Source organism: Lupinus angustifolius, chromosome LG19 (assembly GCF_001865875.1).
Source record: "Lupinus angustifolius cultivar Tanjil chromosome LG19, LupAngTanjil_v1.0, whole genome shotgun sequence".
Lineage (NCBI taxonomy): Eukaryota > Viridiplantae > Streptophyta > Magnoliopsida > Fabales > Fabaceae > Lupinus > Lupinus angustifolius.
Genome location: NC_032027.1, coordinates 1,108,714 through 1,134,771, shown reverse-complemented (window position 1 = coordinate 1,134,771; position 26,058 = coordinate 1,108,714). Strand labels below are relative to the sequence as shown.

General features: G+C 33.2%; 4 protein-coding genes across 5 annotated transcripts; 1 reads left to right on the top strand and 3 right to left on the bottom strand.

Moving 5' to 3' along the window:
- LOC109334407 (ubiquitin domain-containing protein 1-like) lies at nt 3,264–7,284 on the top strand. The gene is made up of 5 exons (XM_019570166.1): nt 3,264–3,280; nt 3,316–3,400; nt 4,854–4,976; nt 5,775–5,897; nt 6,937–7,284. Exons 2-5 carry the CDS (start codon nt 3,364–3,366, stop codon nt 6,999–7,001), a joined length of 348 nt encoding a protein of 115 aa, XP_019425711.1. The 5' UTR covers nt 3,264–3,280; nt 3,316–3,363; the 3' UTR covers nt 7,002–7,284.
- On the bottom strand, nt 8,422–13,851 carry LOC109334404 (DNA polymerase delta subunit 3). Its single transcript, XM_019570164.1, has 8 exons — nt 13,673–13,851; nt 13,372–13,427; nt 12,932–13,056; nt 12,016–12,175; nt 10,324–10,748; nt 9,720–10,208; nt 9,339–9,438; nt 8,422–8,729 (listed from the first exon to the last, which is right to left on the bottom strand). The coding sequence occupies exons 1-8, from the start codon at nt 13,733–13,735 to the stop codon at nt 8,603–8,605; spliced, it is 1,545 nt and encodes a 514-aa protein (XP_019425709.1). The 5' UTR covers nt 13,736–13,851; the 3' UTR covers nt 8,422–8,602.
- On the bottom strand, nt 14,610–19,506 carry LOC109334584 (gamma-glutamyl hydrolase 2-like). Its single transcript, XM_019570434.1, has 10 exons — nt 19,132–19,506; nt 18,562–18,648; nt 18,162–18,251; nt 17,658–17,752; nt 16,448–16,508; nt 15,813–15,902; nt 15,645–15,707; nt 15,435–15,523; nt 14,942–15,034; nt 14,610–14,854 (listed from the first exon to the last, which is right to left on the bottom strand). Exons 1-10 carry the CDS (start codon nt 19,459–19,461, stop codon nt 14,815–14,817), a joined length of 1,038 nt encoding a protein of 345 aa, XP_019425979.1. The 5' UTR covers nt 19,462–19,506; the 3' UTR covers nt 14,610–14,814.
- LOC109334583 (alpha,alpha-trehalose-phosphate synthase [UDP-forming] 1-like) lies at nt 20,834–25,222 on the bottom strand. Of its 2 annotated transcripts, none has more exons than XM_019570432.1 (10): nt 25,109–25,222; nt 24,518–24,618; nt 23,715–23,902; nt 23,419–23,536; nt 22,793–22,960; nt 22,600–22,722; nt 22,431–22,518; nt 22,216–22,346; nt 22,018–22,116; nt 20,834–21,528 (listed from the first exon to the last, which is right to left on the bottom strand). In XM_019570432.1, exons 1-10 carry the CDS (start codon nt 25,170–25,172, stop codon nt 21,121–21,123), a joined length of 1,488 nt encoding a protein of 495 aa, XP_019425977.1. In that variant the 5' UTR covers nt 25,173–25,222; the 3' UTR covers nt 20,834–21,120. The 2 variants fall into 2 exon arrangements, with proteins under 2 accessions (XP_019425977.1, XP_019425978.1); XM_019570433.1 differs by having other exon boundaries at nt 20,834–21,525.

Below are 26,058 nucleotides of genomic sequence, written 5' to 3'. Positions count from 1 at the left end.
TCCCAATGATAAGTAAATAAAGAAACTTTGATGTATGAATAATATGACTTTTCTCCCTTTTTATCTATTGAAATACTTTTCCACCATTCAAATAAATATTTCAAGGTCTTGACTGCTTTTCTCTTTATATGAACGTGTTTCTATTTATCTCATCTCATCCTGGGACAATATCCTAAGCGATGAGGTATAGTTCCTTGGATTTGAGGGGGAGAACCAAATGGGAGCAGCAACCATGAATTGGTTGCTGTTAAGCTTGAGAAGGATTGTTGGGCTTATGTGGTTTTTTAAACTTGTTTTGGGTACTCTGCAATATATTTAATGTTAAGAGTGTTATGATGTGGAGGTCTTTTTTTCTTTTTGCTCATGCAGTAGTAGGTTGATAAGTAGGAAGGTAGTAGCTTTGTGTTTGGGGTTTGGGTAATATTGTGTCTGCACTTTTTCTGATGATTAAGTATTTGGTGCTTTGGAAGGATTGTTGTTTAAGATTATAGTTCTCATCCTTAAGATTCAAGTGTTGTTTAGTTGCCTTCCTTTGTATATAAAGTCACATTGTAACAAAATAATGTTTTTAACAGAATATCCAATTTGCAGGATTGATTTCTTTCCTTAATGATGTTAATTTCAATTAAAGCTCTAATTGTTATTTCAGAATAATTAAACATGTTGGTTATATTGATTGGGCTGATGTAAATGTGCTACTAGAATCATGCCCCTTTATTTATTTTCATATGTTGGACATTGGTAGTTCCTTCAAATGTTTAGTAATTGGTTCATGTAACTCGTATTTGTTTGTACTTCAAATAGGTGTTTGCATGGTTCTTACAGTAGCTTCATTTAATCAGATAAATTACTTTAGACAGCTTAATAGTTTTTTAAGTAGCAGACTTTTGGTATAAAAATACTGGGTAGTGTAAAAGACTATCCATACTATGATCAACATTGCTCAGTTTAATTATATATGGTACAATAGAAATGTTGCATTGCTGGAAGCAACATTTCACAGGAGGAAGAAATGAAACTAGGTACAATAGAAATGGGATGGTTGTATGAAGAAAAGAAAATTGCTTTATATATTTGGTACTACTAAGGGTATCCCCACCTTTTGGAAAAGAAAATTGCTTTATATATTTGGTACTACTAAAGGAATCGAACCCTTGACCTTTTGATTATCCTGAAAATGGAGTGGAGCCTTATACCACTACACTATGGATGGTGGTTGTTCTGTTTATTTGTTTGCTTGTCTGTTTGTAATTGTGACAGTAGTAGTCTACTTTTTGATTAATTATTCACTTTCTCTTAAATGTTAGGTCCAACTATCCTATAACATGCACGAGCATCTTGGTACAAGTTAAAGCAGCTAAACAAACACGAAAAAGCTTATGTTTAATAAATAGGATGATAAAAGGTAGTGCTTATATCTTGAATGTGCTTTAACTTGTACCAACAAAAATAATTAATTTATATCATAATACATTTCCCCCCTCTAAAGTTAATAGTCTAGTAAAGTTGATATGATGTGCAAATTAAAAAGAGATATGTGATTGAGTAATGGAGAATAGGTGAAGGGAGAAGAATTTGAAGTATTACAAAGTTACTTTTTAAGTAATTTTTTTGGTTTCCTATTATTGTACCGGAGACAATCCTATTAAAGTTGGGAACATCCACAGGTATGTGGGGTTAACTTTCTCAGAGGATATTTTTTCCATCCACAAGACTCGTACCCGATGTCTTACTTAAGGGGAATTAAACATGTACCACTTGAATTAATATAAACATGTTGGTATTTATATTAACATATCATTTGTCAATATAAATTTCTATCTAAAATTCTTTAACCAATGCTCTAATACATTCCTTAACATTTTCTTAGCCTTAACATGACAAGATTATAAAAGAAAAAAGTTGATTCTCCACAAATTGCTTCACTGAATAGAAAAAATAACAGTCCCCACAAGGAACATTGATAGCCAACCACCATTCTCCATATATTTCTCTTCTTTTATACTTAAAAAGTAGTGATAGTAAATAAAGTAGTACTTATTATTGAGTCATTATGATTCCCCCTTCTAACAATCAATTAAAAATGTGAGGATTTCCCTTTTAATTAAATATTGCTACACATAAAGGAAATAAAGGTGCAACAAACTTCAGCTCACAAATCACAATGGAGTGATGATGATTCCATGTCACCTTTTTTATAACATGTACTAGATGGTTTTAATGTAGCATTTATTTGTGATGGGTCTTTATGTTATTTTAGTTTTTTTATATGTGAATAATGTTAGTTTATTTAGTAGATAGACAAGAATAATTTTGATTTGATTTTTATATTATTGAGATAAATCAATAAAGTTCTTAATTTTAGAATAATCTTAAGGAGATGCTCCACTTTAGATTAACGTGGTTGTTAATAATAGTATAACAATGATGACAACACAAAAAAGTAGACACCAAAATAATTGTAGTGACATAATTCATCTCCACTTCAATATGCTAATGTAATTGTTACATGTTTAGTTGTGGAAAAACATTTTGTTTTTGTGGAATTATTGTATAATATGAAATTGAAAACAATTTTCTAATTTGGTTTACATATGTGCACTATTTTTTTTTTTACAAAAAAAGTATTAAATTTTCTTTACAACAAATTTATGGTAAAAATATTGAAATTGATAATTTCTTATAATGTTATAAGATAATATCAGAAATATCATAGAAAGGAGAAAAAGATGTAATTGAGTGAATGTCAATATAATGTTATCAATAATAATATAGATTTCTTAATGTGATAATATATTATCAATAATAACAAGTTGGATTAAGGTTCAATGAAGAAAGTAGTGTACAAGTTATTGATATATATTTTCATGAAGCTTTATGGCATGATTTTTTTTTTACCACTCCACTCATTATTTTGTTGGGATAAGTTGAATTAATTTTTGAGTTAGAAATCATTTTGATCATAATCATGTTTAACAGATAAAAGAGATTCAAATAACAATCAATTAATATTTGAATAATATCACAAAATAATTAGATATCAATAACATCTTTAGCTAGCTCGCTAAATCACATCATTAATAAAATGTTAAAGATTTAATTTTTGTGAGTAATATTTGTTGAAAAAAACAATCCTAAATCAGTAACCCTAGCAAAGAATAAAGTGTTAGATTAATATTATATATTCAATATAAATTTTTCCTTGTATAATAGAGTGTGCCCATTACTCACTCTCGCTGGTAACGTTTCAACCTTCATAGCTTACGTCATTAACTTGCCATATCACTAAGCTTTTTTCACCTCTCTCTCTCTCTCTCTCTCTCTCTCTCTCTCTTCAATCCAAGCTCTTTGGATTTTACTGCAATGGGTTGTGTTGGATCATCACAATCCAAGGTTGATGGTGAGTTTCATCTACCCACTCTCTCTCATCAAAGTTCTTATTTTTACATTTGATTTTGGTAAAGCTTCACAAAATTTATATTGGGTTGTGTTCAAAATTTGTTCTTTTATGTGTTTTTTGCTTTTTTGGGATAGTGTTCATGCTGGTGATTATGAAACTCCATATCTTATCTAGTCAAATAGTGACTCTGGCTTAAATATAACTTTTTTTTTAAGATTATGAACTTAATTAATTGCTTAGGGCAAAGGTCAAAATTTCAACTTGTCATATGTTATTATTCTTTTAATTGCTTGATTGTTGCTAATGGTGCCAAAGTTGGAAACTTTACATAGTGCTGAGATTTTCTTTATGCTCAAGTGATTTGCTTGGACTATCTTTCTTATTTGTACTTTTGAAAATTTAATCACTAATGGGGAAAATTGTAGTTAGCTTTTAGGTATTGAATCTAGAAGGGAATTTGGTTCCTAATGTAGCACCAATACTTAATCGGTGTTACCATACCGGTATCCGATGTATCATATCGGAATACTTATTAGATACTTTGTATCTATATGTTTTTCGATTTGTTTCATGTTTTTTCCGGATCAATGCGTGAATGTCTTGCCTTATCCGTTTCTCGCTGTGTCGGTGCTTCCTTTTCTTATTTGTATTTTTGAAAATTTATTCAGTATTGGGGACAATTGTAGTTAGCTTTTAATGATTGAATTGAGAATGGAAATTGTTTCCAATTGATTCACATGTGAACCGGGAACTGAAAATTAGATTTGTGTTGTTGGAAAGGGTCAAGAAAATAGTTAATAAATTTTGCTTTGGAATCTATTTTGTGTTTATGAGGAATACACCCTAGTTCTACCAGTGTTGTTTTGGATCTTTGAAATATTTGGTTGAATTGCAATAATTTGGTGGAAACTACTAGAACGAAGCAAGCCTGTTAACAGCTTTATGAACTTTATAGGCGTAAGAGAGCTAAATTCACGCAGTATATAGTTTCAACTAATCTGGTCTATTCTAAGTTCCATTAATGCTTTAGTTGTGGAAATTTCTTTTGCTACACTACCTTAATCAATTTCCAGCAATTAACCACTCCTCTTTCATGTTCATCAGGCTTCTGAGTTGTTGTGATTTGAGAAATGTGTGCAATGGCATAGCTAGAGAAACAGCACTTGATGTTTTATTGGTATGAAAAATGTCTTTTAAACGGACACAACTTTTTCAACCAAAGCAACACTTAAATGGACCCGGGAGTAGTTAATAAGCATGATTATATCATTATTCATTTTGTGATTCTGTTTCTAAGATTAAATTGTCAGTCAGATTCCTCCTTATTCATTATTGTTAATTCACTTATCAGATTTCTCATTCTTTAACAATCTTCTAAGTAGAATTATCATTTTAGTAGTTTGCTCCTGGTTATAAAGATCGGAACCAATATAAAATTGATGTATTTCAACAGGGGCACTAAAAAAGATCCGGAAGCCTAAACCTTGGAAGCATCCTCAGCCAATAACGAAGACTCAGCTTATGCAATTGCGTGATGAGTTTTGGGACACCTCTCCTCATTATGGTGGCCGGAAAGGTACTATCATGGTTTGGTAGATGACTATATAATGCGTTAGATACATAATGGTTGTTTCTAAGTTGGTACTCTACTCCTTCATATAGGAAAAGGCTTAGGTTTCACAAAGTATCTTGTATCTTATAATGATGATATTCACTATGTGGAGACTAAAGTTTACATTTCAATAGTAATAAACATGCTAGTGAATAGTGATGAAACTGGGCCATTAAAACATGAATGTGCAATGGCCTAAAGTTAGTTTTAGGTGGAAGGGATGATAAACTTACATATAGGGAAAACTCGAAAATGTGCTTTCATGATAGTCCTATTTGATGCTGGTGACTCATGCATATATCAGATATGTAACAGGCCTTAAGAACTATCTTGCTTCATGTATAGAATATTGGGCAGCCAAGAAACATGTGAATACAAATTGGCTATGATGTTTGATTGAATGTAGTTGTCAAAACTATCCACATAGAATCTACACTTAGCACGAAGGAAACAAGAAAATGTATCAAAATTATTTGGAATTTGTCAATTGCAAGACTGGTCATTGACTCATTGTGTACAGAATGACCTTGCCGTTGTTTTTTAGTTGTGGAAAATTGCATTGTCTAAGAACAAAATCTTCACATATATGATAAAGTGGCAAGGCTGAGAATGATAGTATGTTTTAGTCATCACATACATTTATAAGGCACTTTGTTGTGGTCAATCATTCTGTTTTATTTCATTTATGCCTTAAAAATGTGTTGTGTTAATGATTTTTACTTTTAGTTAATTTAAATGCACGTATGATTTTCTGCATGATAGAGATTTGGGACGCTCTTCGAGCTGCTGCAGAGGCTGATGATCTATCTTTAGCACAAGCAATTGTGGATAGTGCTGGGGTCATTGTGCAGAGTTCTGATTTGACAGTATGCTATGATGAAAGAGGTAATTCGTTCATGCTTCATTCCCTTATTCACTAATTTATATTTCAAAAATAAAATGGACCCGAAAACCACATGATATGTATGATATGATTTGTTTTCTATAATCTGAATTGGCCTTTAATCAAAAGTTAAAAACTCATTTGATTCACTTTCCTTCGATTTTGAAATCTTTATTCTGTTTATGAAATTTGAAGTTAAAATTAAAAGCATCCAAGTACTTTTATGACATAACCACCATGTGAGTTTCTAGCAGCACAACCATATTGTGTTCCATAATTATCCAACTGTGGTCCAGCCCTACTCATCATGTGATACTCGCCTTTATCGTGAAGATTATTGTGGAACCATTTCACTGTTCTAGAAAGCTTAGTTGCCACCTTTACCTTTCTTACTCCACCTGCCCTACCACATAAGCATGTCTTCTCACAATGAAAACTTTCTTTTTATGTTTTTCATTCTAAATATTATATCCCGGAAAAAAAATAACTAGGAGTGTGTTTGGTTTATGATTTTGTTTCCTTCATTTTTATTATATATTACAAGTATACCATATTGTTTTCATTATGTTTCCTTTTTTTTTCAAAGAGTAATACAGGAAACAATGAAAATACTATTTTTTGTTTGTTTTCGCTGTTTTTTGTACAAATGTTAGAAATCAGAAACACGGTAGACATACTCGCATTTGTTAACAAAATATAAAATGAAAGACAAAACTGTCTTCTCCTTTCTATGGAAATGCTGTTCGGGGTCTAAACTCTAAAGATCCATTTTCAAACTTCAGATGCTTGTGAAGGGTATAGTGCAATAAAAGAGGGAACAATAGCTTTGAGTGAGACACTGTATCAGTGAAAGTACAAGAACAAACTCTTGGAAATTAATAGAATACTAAACCTAGTCATGGGATTCAATGCTAAGAATTCTACCTCAGCACCCTATGTTCTTTGTTATGGTGATAGAATAGCATGTTCATTTCTTGCAATACTTATGTCCATCAATGTTTTTCGGATCTAATTCTTGTTGCTGCAATACTTGTTTTGCAGGAGCAAAGTATGAGCTACCTAAGTATGTTTTGAGTGAGCCAACTAACTTGATTGGGGACAATTAATAATAACATTAGAAATTGTAAATCATGTATATGTATATTATCTCATTGATTTGTCAACTTGCATAGGGTGGCAACACTTTTTCCTATGCATCTGTACTCACCTTTGACATCTACCTTTAATGTTTCCTCAATGAACTGAACAAAAAAATATATGTCCCTTATGTATCTGAGGACAAGTATCTTTCTACTTTGGTAAATACAAACTCTATTATGTAGGAGTATTTTCCACCCAAATGAGTGAAGTTTAATATGGCAATAACTCAGACATTGTTCTGTTAACTTACTACATCAGAAATTAGAAATCATAGCCTCTGAACACTTATTTGGATATATCATTTTTCAATGCAAGGTTACTATCTCAAATTCTTTTTATCAGTCCTAATGGATCTAGGTAACATTCTCCTTGTTTTTTTTGTGTCATTGCAAAACACTTGGAATAACTTTTCAAACTACTGCATTCTCTTTCCTAGTTTGCTTAAAAATTTGACTACAAAGTCACTTTGGATCAAAATTTCAACTTACATCTTCTACTCAGATCTTTGCTTATAAGTTTGACTACCAAGTCAGTTTAGATCTAAATTCTAACTTGCCCCTCAACATATGTTCCCCTAACAGTGTGCTTGGTTGGGTTAAAAGGAAAGGAAGAAAAAGAGGTGTAAGGGAAGAGAAAAGAAAAAAATGAGTTTTTTCCTTGTTATTGTTTGCCAAGTAAAAAAGGAAAACCAATAAAATTAGGGCAGAAAAAACCTGGTATCATTTTTCTAATAACATTAGTTGATTTTAGATCAGTTTCTTTGATCTATATTCCTTCAACAATGACCTTAAAACACTTGGTTAATTTTAGTTGACATTTTTTAGAGTTGTGATGCTGGTAGGATCAAAATGAAACAAAAAAAGTTACAAGATCGAATTGAAAATAATTTAGTAATTTTACCTTGTTTACCCCTCGCCATGCACCATATTTGCATGTTTTTAATCAACTAATCTATTTCCTTTATTAAAAAGATTTCAACTCAATCAGCAGCCTCAGTACGAAATTAGTAAATCAATAAACCGGTGATGAACTTAACCTTGCTGAGTAAGCTTTGTTGTTGGGGTTCTAAGACAGAGAGACATCACAAGCTTGTCATGGCCTATCTATGTTTTTCTGAATATTCATGTTTAGTTTAGGTGAAAATAATAGATCAAAAACTGAATGTAGTCAAACTTTATTATGCCAGATTATATATATGCATCACCTTATTTTTTCACCACCTCACCTCAAGGAACCTGAATTTAGAGTTATTCCATCATACCCTAATTCATAGTGCATTGGCTATATTAGGAAGAGTGTGTGCTCTACTATGTGTTTGTCTAAGTAAAAATCAAAAGGACTTCAGTTTGAAATTGAAATTATGTATGACAAAAAACATTGGAAATCATACATAGGGAAATCATACATATTAAAGTATTTCAACAATCCTACATTCAGATTCCAGTGAAACCACCAAGAGAACCAATCTACATAATGCAAAATCCTCACAATCATGAAAGGACTAGAATTGATGAATGATCCTGCTGAAAGTATGATTTCTTCAATAATATAATTCTTTCTAAAGATCTTAAACTTTCTTGAAAAATGAAAGAATATTGCCTTGTTTGGGATCCTTGGTCTTTCCAGCTTTCTTGTTTCCTCCTTTACCAGTAGGATTGGAAATTGTATTTGCTGACTTCTTACTCGCCGGAGCACTGGAATCACGTAACCAATGAATAAAGTTAGTCATGATGAACAAGCTTAAACCTTTTAATGAAGCATTAAGTTTCTGATCCAAAACAATGGCAATAAGTTTTGGAACTGAATTAAGACTTTAAACCACAATAACAGATTAAGTGTTAGGGCATCAATCTTAAGACAAACACAAAGCAGGCGCATATATAAAGTGCCTTCTCAAAAAGATTCCCTAATTTAAATAAAAACTTCCAAGCATAGCAATTTGTCTATTCTGATTTCTGAAAACACGGGATCAATAAACAAGCATAAATCATAAAACGGCTAAGTACCTTAGGTACACTAGTTTCAACTTTCAAAAGAAACTATCGGCAATATTTTGTATTAGTTCAACCAAACTAAATGCATATTTCAATGTCTCTATTTTCACATCAACGTTTTATTTTTTTGAATCAAAAGACATTGAAGCAAACTTCAGAAATAGCTTGAAAGTAGCAAAACAAACCTATTAGGCACCCTTCTCATGTTTCATGGGACAACTGACAAGGAGTCATTTGCCCTTCGAAGTTTGAAAGCTGTTTCCAGTCATTCAGTTCAAATCATTACGGGTAAGCAAGAATAACACTAACCTGTTGACAGCATTGGTAGTATTATTGTCAGATTTCTTTGTTGTAGCCTTATCAGTTTTTTTTGCTTCTGTCTCCTCACCCTCCCACACCACTTCAGTTACTGGAGAGAAGTAAAACATAAACAAGACAAAAACACAAACACAAACACATAATGTAGAATCACTTATGGTTAATGAGATTCACTAAACATCTTGATATGTATCACCCCAAAATCATGCTAGCACAAGTGTAAAATTGATGTTTTTATAAAAAACTAAGTTCAAAATGTAAGTTCCAAAGTAATCTTTATATTCACACGGTAAAAATATATGTTGGCTTGTCTTCTATATTAGGAAAAAAAGAAGCTTCTGAGTGAAAATGATGCATTTAGAACATAAGTACCTTCTCTCCCTCGTTCATCAATCTTGGTTTTCATCACTCTTCGCCTTTTAGGTGAACATGGTGCAGCATTATTTTGACTATCCTTATTTACCAAAATTTCAGGAGCACGACTCTCCACCTTCTCAGTAGAAGATTTTCCGGTACTTGTGCACTTGCTGATAACTGATAAATCTTCTCTCCTTGGTTGGTTAGCTTTTTGGTCACTTTCTGTCTCTTCCTTAACCCTTGATTTACTTTCTATCTGCTTGTCAAACTTCAAGGTGGCTTTCTCTGATGATTTTTTATCATTTTGTCTGGAATCTAGAGGTGATTGTTTTATTGGCTCGGGTGATGCTAAATTGACAGCATCTTCATCTTCATCTGAAAAATCAAAGATAACCCTTCTCCTATTGGTGGATCTTTTTACAGAAACATCTATATGATTATCATCATCACCACTGTCATCCTCTCCTGCTTCACAAGCACGAGTTTGGGCGCCATCTGTTGCTACTGAAATATTAACTTAGATGTCAGTAAATATAATAGAGAAGTATCATTTTATTTTCACAGAAAAATATTTAAATATAAAACAAACCCAATGGAATAAGCTGCAATGGGAACCAACCAGTAGGTTTAGAAGCTGTGTTATTGTTTTCTGCTGGCGGGGAGCAAGGCTTGGGTTTTGCAGATGCACGACCCCAAAGACTTGCCAATGAGCTTCCAGTAACAGAACTACTTTTATCAGCTTGTGCTTTTCTTTTGCCAGTAGGCAAGGGAAGAACCTTTTCTTTGTCCTCAGTAGGTTTGTTGATGTCATTATGAACTCCTGCAGTCCCAGTACTATCGCTTTCACTCTTGACATCTTTCATCACATTCTGTGGTTTGAGAACTTCGGGAATAGAATCATGTGATATATTTTTTGGAGGTTGGTAAACTATGTTATTCTTTGTTGATTCCATGCTTACTGCAGGTTTTGTGTGTGGAGCTGCAGAGACCACTGTTTGGCCATCTACAGTTCGAGAAACAAAGGAACTAGAGATCCCACAAAACCTGAGAAGTATGCTAGTTAGTCACCATGAAAACCCCAAACATATACCTAGAGAGTAATGAACAACATCATATCTCATTTCAGGACTACCATATGACTGTCATGCAAGTACATCTACTTAAAAGAAGGCTAAACACACCTAGCAGTAAAAGAAAATTGATATAAGCATTTCCTTTGACCAAATGCTTCACTAAATGAAGAGATTCTGGAAATTAAATCTTAAGTAAAAAATAAGTTGCACCAGTAAACAGAACCTGCTAGCCGATTGAGATCTGAGAATTGGACAACTATGCTCATAGAAACAATGAATTCGGTACAGAAAAATCAGTTCACCACATTTATCAGGTACGAAAAGCACCACATTTTATTTCAAAGATTCTTTAATTTCAAAGTCATATAAACCACTCCTAGTTGATCTAAAGAATAAAACCAACCAAAGCCTTTTAGAACTAATTCTAAAATCAACTTATTTTATCTTTTAAATGTTTCATGCTATTAGTTGTTGTGGACAGACACATCATATCATCATTGTGTTATATATCCTTTATAAAAACCAGCATGCCATTCTATTTTCTTTTATAAGAGAAGAAAATAACACAAGGGGAGGGCAAGTGGTCTGCCTACTAACTTGAAACATAAATATAAATAAAACAAGGGAAAGGCTTATTTCGAATCTCTCTTGGTGCTCTAGCATTCCCATTATAGAGATCAGATTCCGAAGCAAGCCGGAGCCAGAAAGGTGTCAGAATAATTGACATTCCATGTAGGAAATCACAACCTAAACCTTTTATAGAGTGCCCTGTTCTCCATTTTTGTGTTCTTTTTAGCAATAACACATTTTTCTTCACTAAGGAAGAAAAGAAATCAATGTGACTTGCTATAGCGATAAATGATCAGAATCATTGAGTTGCAAACTCAAATTGCCTTCCTATTATTTCACTTTAATAATCAAGCATATTAATCATCCAATATCATTGAACAGAAGGGATGCACCCTACATATTGACTAACTTCAAAGACAATAGCTAGGCAATGTATATCTAAACAAGAACGTGATTATTTGATTCAGTAAACAGATATATTAAGAGTTCTATATATTATTACTGTACATCATAGTGAGGATATCCAGTTCCTTCATTTGACCTAGAAACAAGATAAAAATGATTTCATGTTCATATGAATGTATATCAACTCTTCACACTTGGATTTCTATTGATTGTGTCCTCACATATCCAAATCATCGTAGATAACCTTAAGGCGTGGAACATACCTATTATCTCTCAAACAATTGTCAACTGAAAAGGGCTGCTTGGAGAGCTCCTCTGCTTGAATAAATTCTGCATTCCAAAGCATAGCTGGATCCTTCGGAATGCTAGCTTGCACACTGTATACATGAACTGAGCAATTCCCATCAAATTCTTGTTGTGCATCTGCATAAAAATGGGGAAACAGTTTCAAGCAATTCCCTACTTCCGAATGCTTCCGTAAGCCACTCCATATCAATGACAGGCAAAATTTTCTCAAAACCCATTCAATAACAATGTTTCTCTAAATGTAAACTGAACAGTTCAGTTGAGTAGCACACAACATACAACCAGTGGAAATTCTTGATGAGCATTTCTTCCAATATAAATAGAATGATCATACAAGACTCTTGATTAAATAACAAATGGATCCATCTCCTTGCAAATAAAACACTAAATGACAACCACCAGTTCAGACAAGAGAATAAAGGAAACATAAATTGATTCATGTTTTGTAAAATAAGATACTACAAAATGAAAACCATTGGTTATGACGAGCAATACAAATATACCATATGCTTATACAATTAAAATTTAATAAATGTTAGGCATAACATCAGTCATGAGAAGCATTAGGAATACCTAATTTTAATTTCATAAATCTTGATACCATAAAATTAAACAAAGAAGCATCAAGTAAACACTAATAAGACCATTAAATATACTAGGTTCATACAATTAGAGTTTAAAATCTAGAACAACAGGGATTATCCTATCAATAAAAATATCTTGTGACAGGAGCTCGGCAGTAAAAAACATTTACCATTATGGCAAAGTTAATTTGATTTTTCATCTTCAAATATTCTTGCAAATTCATAAATGTAAGTAAAATCCCCCAGAATACATGCCCTTAATTTTTTTGGAAAAAATGTTAGTTAGTACCTGCAAGCTTTGGAGCAGTAACAAGCTTTACATGGTAACTTGGTTGGCTGCTCTTTAACCAGCCAGACAAGGCATACACCACCTCCAAGCCAACATCGCGTTTTTCAACAAACTCTTGAAGCAACCTACATACAACAACTTTTAATACTACTACAAAATTCAAATCACTCTTTGAAAATGGTGACTTTGCCAAATCCAACCTATTGGATGAAAATCGGACGACATTCTGAAATGTGTTTTAACTCTAATTTGCTGAGATTGAAATCTAATCCAATCTTCTTCCAATGGCTCAAATTTGTCAAATACCAAATTTCAAAGTCACTAAATATATGGGTAATTAGTCAATTACATTGACCTCCCGTAAGTTCAATTTCCCAAAAAATTATTATTTTGATAAAAATTAACTACAAGGATAGAATAAACAGCAATTCTGAAATGACCTCTTTGCTTCATTGGATGAGATCATATAATTGCGACTGAGCCACTTATAAGAAACCTGAAATAGGAAGCAACACCATATGAACTAATATAATCGCAACCAAATGAAAAGAATTTGGGATAAAATGGAAATTTAACAAATCACTCCGAAATTCGAAGCCAGGGAGAAATAAAAATAAAAATAAAATGAGAGTGTATCAAAAGTTGATTATAAGAAAAACGACAACTGTTAAGAAAAGGGGAAAACGAAAGCGGCGAAGAGAGAGAGAGAGAGAGAGAGAGAGAGAGCGTGAGTGTGTTTACCACTTGAAGATTATCGGAGACGAGAGATTCGATCTCGTGAATCAAAGTTAGGGTTTTCGCCATAGGAAGAGGACAAAAACGACGACAAAAGAAGCGTTTCGCGGTTTATTTCTGATATTTTCTTTCCCTCTGGTTCCGAACCCAAGTTTTATCACAACGTTGTTTTCCCGCCAATATCTTTTTACTGTGTCACTTGAACATCACTGATATGAGTCATTTATACTTTTAGTTCTTTAAAATATTAATTTTGTTTTTTATTTAATATGATCTAATTTATTTCTTTAAATTGTAATTTGTTTTCATTACACAAAAAGTGTTAAAGAATAATTGGTTACACTAATCTACCCCGAAGCTTATTTTGACAAGTTCAAGTTATTAAAAAATAAATTCAATGTGCTTTTGAAACAAATTGGAGTTATTCTACAACTCATCTTAATTCATACTAATATCTCACTTTTGAAATGTATATTTTTTTTACTTTAACAGTTAGCCTTTTACAAATTCGAAAGTATACTTTAGTTTTAGTTTTAGTTTAATACTTACCCTATTTTTCGATTTAGGTATGTATCATCTTCAAATTTGATTTGGTTTCATTACAGACATCGTATGCAAGTATTTCTACATTTTACAAAAAAGGTGTTAGACAACAATGGGGGGATTTTCAGAAATATGCTTATTGCATGCTGAACCAAATCTTAGAAATTTGTGTTACACTTCCTAAACAAATATGGGAAAATATAGAGGAGATTCTCCATTTGGCAATCACAATTGCATGGATTGAACAAGTAATAGTTGATTATGTCCCAAGGGAATTGGTTCAGTGAATGAATTAGCAAATAGTTGATTATGTCATTAAGGCCTAAGCAACACAAATTTAAGAACAATAAATAATACAAGAATTGAAGAAAATCCACATTAAGCAGAGATTGAAGATTCATCATATGAATTTCACTAATCATACATTTCCCACTAGAAGCAAAGATAAATGTCACACAAGAATATAATCCTTTTTACATGGTGTAAGTCATCTTCAGCAGAAAATAATCTTAAACAATAAATCACTGTATCAATAAGTAATATCACTGTATCTTTTGCTTATAATATTGGAACTCTAGCAAAAGCAAAAGATATTCCTCTGGCATTTAGACTTGTGCAAATATATAAACTTCATCAAATCCTCCCCTACAAGCAGCATAAACACAAACATCAACATCAGTAACTTTATGTGCAAAACAAATTGTCACGGTCGTAAAGACATCTTCAGCTTACCCATACTTCCCGGCGTAAGTGGGACTATAATTGTAAATGAGATTGTCTAGGACTTCTTGAGCAACTGGTCTGTTGATGGATTTCCTAGCTTCACTGGAGCCAGATCAATGAAAGTGGAAAAAGGTTGAAGTTAACCATTGATATGTATGTGAAAACCATAGCAAATGAACCTCAACCATTTCATAGATAGCAAGAGTGTCTTAAAGATGGCTTTCTGAATCTTATTTAGTACTCACAAGTAAGTAGCAACTCGGGTGAGGATAGCATAAACTTCAATCCCATTAAAATAGGCTAGGTGCCTAGTAAATATACTTCACATTATTGTAAACAATAAACATAAATTTCACCATTTTTTACTTTCATTACATAGGCAATTACTCTAGATAATAGTCAACTATTCATATAGCCTGATGATTTATGAGAACAATGGACAAGTTATGCTGCATGAGTAGGATGAAATGGATCAAGATATTATAAAGTTCTGAGTCCTAACCCGACCAAAAAGTTCGCTACATGCTGAGTTATCTGAATGGCATCCTCTGTGTGTGGGATTCCTGGTACGCCCCATTCAAATGTGTTTTTCTAAGGCATCATTTATAAAGGGAGTTATATAGCTGAAATAATTATGAACTAAATTAAGTAGTATTTAGGAACAGAAATCATGATACAGCAAAAGATGGTCCACAGAAAACTTATTAATCACCTCTGGATGCCATTGGAAGGCAGTGACAGGATAGTTTCGTGAATATACTGTGGAAACATAAACCTAAAATAACAACTGTTGTTAGATTTCTTTTGAAGGAAGCTAGTGACAGGCAATGAATATATCAAAAAATGGAATTTCAAACCAGTGTGACATAACATTGAATACCTTATCATCTTCATCCTTACAAGTCGACAAGATCTCAAAAAAACTAGATAATTTCTCATTAGCCAGAAACTTTCCGGGGGATATGCCATACTGCCATGTCCAAAATCAGATGAAAATCATTATCAAATTTCAAACATATATATCTGATGAACTTCATTGAACAGTTTTTATGTTTAAGAATTATGAAAGAGTCAACAATGACAACTTAAAAACAATCATCCATATAACAAGAAAATGGCAGACAAACAATGAACTTATCATGCCCAATAAAATTTAAATGCTGCTTCAAAGCTCCCCCATCATTTTTTATTGGTTAATTGATATAGGTAGGTGATGGAGCCATAGCTGAACTTGCCTATGATGGTTGGTCCTCTCATATTTAACAAGTTATCACAACCATTTACTTGACCTGGTGGCTCGAATTCGGGGATACAATGGTGCACTGAAATTTTGGGGGAGTGCCATCATGGGCTTGGCCAAAATATACTAGTAAATGTATAAAACAAGACCAGTTTAAAAGGTAAGCTCATTATGTGACTAAACTACTTTAGTTGATGACAATTTTGTCCAGTCAAATTGTAAACTAAGTAAAAGCCTCACGCTGAAGAATAATTCATTGACAATAATATACTCACACGATGATTTTGCATGACAAGACATTCTGTGCTCATCTTCTTTAACAAGTCAGGAGGAAATCTGCAGGAAAGGGAGAAGTAATTTTAACTTGCATATAAGATTCTGGGACAAAAATGCTAAAGAGTCCAGAAATTCAATACTTCTGGATGATTAAAAGCTTCAGATATACAAAATTATGGTGGAGGAGGAGCAATTCTTGTATGACGGCGCAGATTTAAAATATCTGGGGGAAACCTCTCAGATAGAGAATTTCTTGTATCATGGCATTGTTTTCCTTCTGGCTTCTATTCCTGTATCTCTCACTCCCTCCTTTTCTCTATATGCTTTATCTTTCATTTATTTTATTTTTCCTATGTTCTTCAATTACCCGTGTGCCAAATGGAAGCCATTTCCTTTGTCAAGGTGAACTTCTCATGTGCTGTTGCTATTGAAAGAAGGGATCAAACAAAAAGGAAGCCAGTAATGCCTTGTGGGCAGAAACTGGCGGGGCTTTTCAGTAACATAAATAGACTTGATTAGAATTTGCACACCCCAAACCGCCTACTATAAGTATGCTAGTATCAGCCATTATCCTGACGGCTTTTACATTTGACAAAACAATTCTAGACTTGTATAGAAAGTAGCCTATCTTTCAAATTAGAACAAATTGATAGGGTACACAGCAAACAAGTTCGCTAGAATGCAACAAGTAGATTCCCACTCGCAAGTCACAACAAATACTGATTCACTCTCTTATCAATGCAAACCTGCCTCCATTATCATGAGTTTCCCTTTTGCTCCAGTGAAAGAGAATAGCAGTGAGTTCATGAGTTGGAGACGGATGACATACATATTTATATTTTTGTCAATACAAGAAACAATCTCTCATGGATGACTCCTGTGCCCTGAATGATGGTTGTATAATAAGACTAGGAGGTAACATTCTCTTTGCCTCTCTTTTTTGACAAAAGAAGAAATTCTTTTAGATTAAGAAACAAATTAACAAGAAATTTGGAGGATAGGTGGATAAAGGATTCTCTACAGAAAAAGGGGAAATTAAATGACAGAGAAATATAGAAAACATCAATGGAGGGAAGTTGCTCAATCCCTCTGAATCCCTTTTAAAAGGGAGAGAAATACAATTGAAGTTCAAAGTCCAGCCTCCAATCTCATATTATGTCCATTGTTAAAGTGAACTTCAGAAAAATACTATTCAAATAGATTGTTCACCTTTGAAATACAGTTCCTTCGATATTTGCATTCTCCACAAATTGAAGAGTACTTGCCTGATTTAATGCACTAAATTCTTCAAGAATATTATTGTCCTATTATGAAGAAAAAGAACGGCCAAACTTGTAAAGGCAGAAAATTCTCAATCTTTCATTAATATCATTCAAAATGTTCAACATGAACGTAAAGAATAAAATTTATGAAGACAATATAATGTCAAATTTTCTACTGGCATGTCGTGAACTTGAAATTTTAGAGATATTATGAACAGCGATGATCACAACACAAGGCAACATAAAATAACAGCTAAACTTTTTCATTTGGAACAAATCATGCAGAAAAGTACAATATGCTGGCTAAAACTATGAGTCTTTAATAGAAAATTAAGCGAAGTACACCCTGGCTACTAGGAAATAATCTGATTCGGACTTCTCAGACTTTTCCTCTTGGAAAATTACTTCAAAAATGAAGTTCACAGATGAAACCACAAGATAACTAACTTACCTTGCTTATGATCATTGTTAAAAGTTCGAAACCTAAGCAAGTCGCATATAATGGGAAATGGTCTCCGGCGTCATTTCTCTCTAAAATTTTCTGCACAGACAATTAGGCAAATAAGTTTGATAAGTTCAAAATTGCCTAATTACATATATCAACAAAGCTTAGTAACATCTGGGAAACATGCTTATCTAACAAAAGCACAAGTGAAAAAATTGATAGCCATTACCAAAGAAACTAACTACCAAGTCAATAATAATAAATCTTCTACCCACTATTCCAATTCCAAATTCTAGAAGCTTCTGTTCTACAAATGCACAAAGAGAATTTCCAACTCCTAAATCCTAATACAAGTCACTCTTAAAATGCATGATATATCAGTGTTAAAAAAGGATAAAGCGGATACCTTAAATATTCTTCTAACAGTTTCAAAATATAAACCACTTTTAGCCGATCCACCAGTGAAGAGAACCCCATTTACCAGATCGAGTTTCTGCAATGAGTACAAAAATCTAGTAAGTCATATAAAAAATATTTCTACACAACAAGGGAAATAATCTGGCCAATCTACATACAAAAGCTTTGATTTCCTTAATACTATGTAATATTGTTTTAAATTGTACTCCGCAAACGGTAGTTATGGTTTCAGAAGTCTCTGCAATGGTAACAGGACCACATCTGCTGCATTTTCCCACAATACAACCACAGTTGTGGTTTCGGAAGTCTCTACAATGGTATCGGGATCACATCTGCTGCATTTTCCCGCGGTAAAAGCAACTTAACCGCAACCACAACTTAAAACATTGTTATGCGTTTAATACTCGAAAGTAGTTGAACGCAATATAAGTGACTGTATTGCTTCCAAATAAACATTACCTACAAGTTTAGGAATTCAAATACTAAATTCTAACACCATCACTATCACATGTGTTACTAATTGCTGACATGATCAATTGTGAGTAATAACGGTTGATACCTTTTGAAGCTTCGAATGTGGCTCATTATAGATGAGAGGAATAACTCTGGCGCCAGCAGCTTCCACGAACTTCACGTACGACGCGGCTATGTAGGAAGTTCCGGTAGCATTGCTGATGCGGCCGGAGGCGCTGTCGCCGGGGTGACTGAGAATACCAATAATCGGGCGGTAGTAGAGGCTGGGATTAGGCGCCGGACAACTCGCCGGCGATGAGACCGGCGAGTTACGGTGACGTTGACTCGGTAGAAGGATCGCCGGGTGAGACTGAACGGAGAGAAGAAAATTGAAGATGGCGATGAGGAAGAGAGTGAAAACGGCGTCGTTTGGCATGTTGTTTTGATCAGTTACCACTGATTGGTGCCTTTTTGTGTGTCAGAAAACTCGGGGATACTTAATTTAATTCTGACCTTTATTCATTTTCTCGGAATGTAATATTTATATGATAATAATAATTAATTATTTGAATGATACTTAATTAATATTTATATAATAATAATAATTAATTACTTTTTTTTCTTTAATCTATACTTCTATATACTATTATTAATAAAGGGAAAACACAAAATAACCACCCATCATGGTGTAATTTGTGTTTTCTTATTTTGCCTTCAATATCTTTTTATTTTTACCAAAAAAACCATATAATATTATTTTCTTATTTTATTGATTATCTTCTTATTTTAAAAGTGTATTTAAAAAATTGAATATTAGACCAATTGAATAAATTCAACCATAAATTTAGCGCAAAAAAATATATTTGAATTTATAAAATACAAACTATACATTACAAACGATAGGAAAGCGGGTTGAAAGGCACGATAGTGTATATCAACACGCTAATAATTAATAAAGATTAAAGATAAATGATATGATAATAATGTGAAAAATTCATATAGTGTGTATACGTTTTTTCCTATTTAATTTTATAGTCTAACTCCTTGTTTTTATTGAAAGGAGCAATTATTTGAACCTTAAATATATTATCTTTAGGAATGGTGTTTGAGAATCCAATATTAAACATATATTATGACGTCATAATAGCGTCCGTCATAATTGAGGGGTATCCCTTGCATGTTGCAATACTTAAGAAATGAAGAGCATCTCATATATTAATTAAATGATTTTACATAAATATTGAAATATCTAGTCTACGTTCTCTTTTTTTGTAGTTAAATAATTTATATATGTTTACACACGTTTGAGAATAAATAGTCAATTGTCTAATATAACATTCACAATTTATTTAAGTTTAAGATAATATATATAGTACAGTTATTGTTGAGTAACAGACAAAACACAATAAATTTGGGATAGAAAATGTATATTATTGAATTGAAAACGTATGGCTTTAAAATAATCTTACACCACAGCTGCAACACAAAAACATGTACTGAAACCACTAAGTAAAAAAACAAAAAAGAAAGAAGGACTAATAGAAAATGGACACCAAAAAGTAATGATATGAGTACCAATTGAGTTTGGAGTTTTGTCAAGTGTGGCTTAAGATACAAACATTGAATTTATTAACTTAACCAAGTCCTATCCTTTCAATTCAAAAATTGTGGCAGCACGTCAAGTTCATCTCTAATACTTCTCTTCTTTTTGCTAAACTTATTGTGAGTATCAAGGTTTAAGTTAGGAAAACATTGCTAATGGCATAGCCTTCCAAGACTGTCTATGCTTTATTAGGAAATTATTCTGCTAGAGACAAATCCAGAAAGGGTGGATATCCTCTTTTCAGAAGAGAAAGTAAACTTAACTACATCAACCATGAACATGTACAGGCAACTATGGAAATAAAAAGCCTACATTCTTTATGTTTCAACTGTATAATAGCTTACAATCCTATGGTTGGTTTGCGAGTTGTTTTTTGGAGAGTAGTGGAAGGAAGGGAAAGACTTGAATCATGGAAATACACTTTTGAGATGACTTATAAGTTTTTTACTTTCCTTCTTTTCCCTCTAAAAACCAACTCAAAGTAGAACAACATCATACTGAGAATGAAGAGTTAGAAGAAGATGCAGCTGCTAGTTCCTTGAGAAATGAAACAACATCATCTGATGATCCGAGTGTGTAGCGAGCATTTGTCTGAGTTCTTCCAACGGCACAGGAGAAGTAATTCTCTTTCTTGAGGTCAAGGACATTCCAAGATGTCTTTTCATGAGTTGGTCGCCTCGGTGGTCGAGCGATATGATTGGTTTGTTTCTTCTCTGCATTTGCCTGAGGACGTTGCGCCTTATTTTGCAACGACTTTAGACCATTTTTATGTGTTGGTGTCTTCACAGATGATATCCTCTCAGCAGTGAACTTAGCTCCTTCTGTTACCTTATTACGAGGAAGACTCACACCAGCAGAAGGAAGCTCTGGTTCAAAAAAGGCATATATATCTTCATCCTGCTGCACACAATGATGTTAAATTCAACTGCTCCATAGTATTCATTATTCCGTTAAGGAACAACACATGTTCATTACAATTAGTGTAAAATAGATATAGGAGAAGAGAATAGAGGAATATAAACTGAACAAACTTAGTTTCTCGTTTCGATTAGAGCACCAGAGTTCAAGACATGATGTGAATGACAAAAATGTTGTAAAAACCACCCTGAATCTCAGCATCAACCTTTTAATAGATTCAACTAGAAATCAGATGCGGAAGATGAGCTAGTAGTGGATGGCATTAAACGTAAATATTCACATGCATCTTTACTAATAGAAGCAAATGAATAATTTTAACTTCAACACTTTGCTTTACATCTGTAAGATGGTAATGTTAACATTTTATCATCAAGTAGACAAATGTTAAAATAAAAAATGTGGCCAACCAGAAAACTAACCATAAGTATAAAATGCTATATGTCCATATCAAAAATTGAAAATTTAATTTACCTTTGTCAGAAAATGTCCTACGCACAGAACATAATCGATTGGTGTTGTCATGGATTTATTGTGGATTATCTCACCCAGGATACGGTCAATGCCTGCTCCCTGATTAAGTAAATAATTGGTGTAGACATTTGAATCATTAGAAAATCTTTAGTTGTAAACATAAACAAGAAAAGCGAATCATTAGAAACAAGAACTCACCTTGGTAACACCAGCAGCCCGCACCTCAACAGATCTGCTCCCTTGAACAACTTCAACAGGTGCATTAGAAATTGGACCCGTCCAGAGATGCTGCAGCATGTCCCTTGCTTGAAGTCTTCCAAACTCAACATCTATGATCATGGTGAGAGGATCAGTAATCGGAAATACTGCAGGAAGAACACAAAAAAAAGTCTCCCTAAGCACTAGTCATGCACCTGCATGTTTGTAATTCCACACAAGTGAAGCATCCCTTTCTTCAAAATGCGACCTAGGTGTTCTTTCTGTGAAATACTCAAAAACATGCTGAAAGAACATGATTACCAATGTAAGTCAATATCATGAAAGAGGGGCTATAAAAAAGAATATGAACATCAAAATGAGGACCTTCACACTGTCAACCCACTCCATATTTAGCTGCTCTGGCATTGTTGTCATCCATTCTCCTTTTGAAGGGTTTAAAAACATCCCATTCTCTGCTGCCAGCCACATGTCATATTCTTTGAAGTTCTGAAATAGCAATATGTTAATAAGTTTGTCAAGTAGTTCAAAAAGAATGCAGCAATGCACCGATAATTACTTCATCTAGAACCGTTCTGCCACTTCCACTAAGCACAACAACAGTGGTCTTTGGGTCATGGCAAAGTTCAATCAACGGCTGTTTGAGTTCTGGATGCACAGTGGGTTCCATTTCTTTATACTGGTCACCTTTTCTTTCAACAGGTTCAGTTAAAGTTCCATTGAATCCCTGTAGCACGTATCACCAGTGTCAAGAGATATTGTCAACAAAAAATATAGAAAATGAGATGGCAAGTACAGTGAAGGAGTCAGTTATGAAAAACTGTAACTGAATGTCCTTGGCAGCAAGAGATTGGAGAAAATGGTGCTAGAATCGTGGAAAGGGGCGTGAGTACTGAGTATGAAGGGAATTGAGGGTGGTGTGAGGGGTGTGTCATCATTTGGGTAGTTTAAGGAAGCCAGAGAAAGCATTGCTTCTCATATTTTTCCTGCCTTTCTTTTCTTCCTACAGCTGAAGCTATACATTTTCTGATATTTGTTTTTTAATCAGAGCTCTAGCTTCTGAATTTTCATATAATTTTTATAGTTTAGTATCTAACTATCTATAATACATGAAGTTTTAAAAGGCTTCCTGAAAGATCAGTATTCAAATAAGATAGAGATAAGTTTCATGGTAAGACAGCATACCAAAATAAGCAACCGATTAGTTGATTGCAGATAACGTTCAATTGCAGTCTTGGTTGGCAGGCGGGGTGGAACTTGTTTTGTCCTTAACTGTGCCTCAACAACAGTATCATTTAGCTCACTGCAAGTATTTAAAGATAAGGTTCATCATGGCATTTGGATCTAAAAAATTAAAGCAAGAGATCTATGTTTTGATAACATATTTTGGTTTAAATCAGGCATCTGGATGTGTTTCTACTATTTCTAAAAATGCATCAAACAAGTAACCAACGTATTTAAGTATAGTCTAGTATGTATACCTTACAAAAATTTCTGCCCATTCTTGAGCAGTGTGGGTTTTTACATGATGAAAGTTATGCCTATGTCGCTTCTCCCTTTCGGCAGATGGCATATTCAGGGCTTTGGCGATTGCAGCAGCAACTTCAGTGATGTTCCAGGGGTTGACCAGAATTGCACCAGCACCAAGAGACTGAGCAGCACCAGCAAACTACAAGAAGAATACTAAATGTCAGATATAAAACTACTTTAGATTGTAAAATTTTATGCAAAGAGCAGAGAGTTGCAACAAATGGTGCTGGGTAACGGGTGTCACATAGCACGGGTATTTTGGACAATACTTGTCAAACGTTGCAGGAAAAAGTAGTTACTGATTTAAAAACGAGTCATGTTGCAGGAAGGAAGAAAACAAAAGTATATGATAAAAAATGATGCCGTAATTCAAAAATGGCCTTCAAAAGGATGTGAAACAGACACAGCATAATAAAGTTTGAAGCCTTGAACTTTTTCATGGGTGTATGCATCATAATTATCCCTAGTTGAAATATTATTTCCAAAAGTCTAAAAAAATACTAAAAACAGCAGCACTTTCCCATTTTTTAGATAATTTTTTTCAGGAGGGGCCAATGGAAAGGGTGTTCATGAAACTTTTGTCAGTTTATCACATGTATGATAACCTGAAAAAGTAGAAATGTAGGAGGCTAGAGATTTCAACCCTTTAACTTCCAAACCTATATCTGCTAAACAATTATCGACATTAATTAGCATAGCCTGAATTGAGCAATTAAAAGAAAAGATAAACACACGAATAAGTTTCTGTAATTACTTCACTAAGAATGAGAACCCCTTTCTTCTTATCTTGACATGCCACAAATTCATAACTGACAAGATTCATGCCGTCCCTCAAGGATGTGACAAGTGCAATGTCTGGGTAAGAAACAAAGTATCAATACACCATTACCACAAAATTTACAATAAAAAACTAGAGATTAGCTATAAACAGACAATTAAAAATTCAGCGAAATACTGGACATACTTCCAGTCCTTTCCCAGAATATATGGTTCCAATATATATCTCAAAACCTGACTTTGTTTCACAAGAAATACATATTTACGTTGAAAACAACAATGGATAGATGATTAACATCTATAAAAATCAGTAAAAGAAATAATATTCAGAAAAATAGTATTATATGATAATTTTCCCATCTTTAATTGAATTCAATCAAAGTTTGCAGCCCATTCCAAGAAGAATGTGTACCACATTTTCAGTGAAGACCCTAAAAGGAAACAAGCATTTTCCGTTTTAGATATTATGCATTACAACTTTGCAAATGGCAAGTTTACATCAAAAATTATTCACAGGAAACCTCAGTCAAAGATAACAAAAATCTAAAAGCACTTAGGGTATAGATACCTGTGATAGCATATAAAGCACATAGAGCATGGAAATCAAGAGAGCGATCCTGTATACATAACATAATTCATTAAGTCATGTAGAATAGCAATCTGATAGATATCAAATAAAGCAAGTAGATCCTGCAGGCATAGCAAATTTGACTACATAATAGTTGTTCTTGCATGAAAGGAATATGAACACTCTTTCAATTCACATCAATTTGACTATTAAGTAACAAATACAGTTTGACAAGGCACGATAGTGTATATCAACACGCTAATAATTAATAAAGATTAAAGATAAATGATATGATAATAATGTGAAAAATTCATATAGTGTGTATACGTTTTTTCCTATTTAATTTTATAGTCTAACTCCTTGTTTTTATTGAAAGGAGCAATTATTTGAACCTTAAATATATTATCTTTAGGAATGGTGTTTGAGAATCCAATATTAAACATATATTATGACGTCATAATAGCGTCCGTCATAATTGAGGGGTATCCCTTGCATGTTGCAATACTTAAGAAATGAAGAGCATCTCATATATTAATTAAATGATTTTACATAAATATTGAAATATCTAGTCTACGTTCTCTTTTTTTGTAGTTAAATAATTTATATATGTTTACACACGTTTGAGAATAAATAGTCAATTGTCTAATATAACATTCACAATTTATTTAAGTTTAAGATAATATATATAGTACAGTTATTGTTGAGTAACAGACAAAACACAATAAATTTGGGATAGAAAATGTATATTATTGAATTGAAAACGTATGGCTTTAAAATAATCTTACACCACAGCTGCAACACAAAAACATGTACTGAAACCACTAAGTAAAAAAACAAAAAAGAAAGAAGGACTAATAGAAAATGGACACCAAAAAGTAATGATATGAGTACCAATTGAGTTTGGAGTTTTGTCAAGTGTGGCTTAAGATACAAACATTGAATTTATTAAC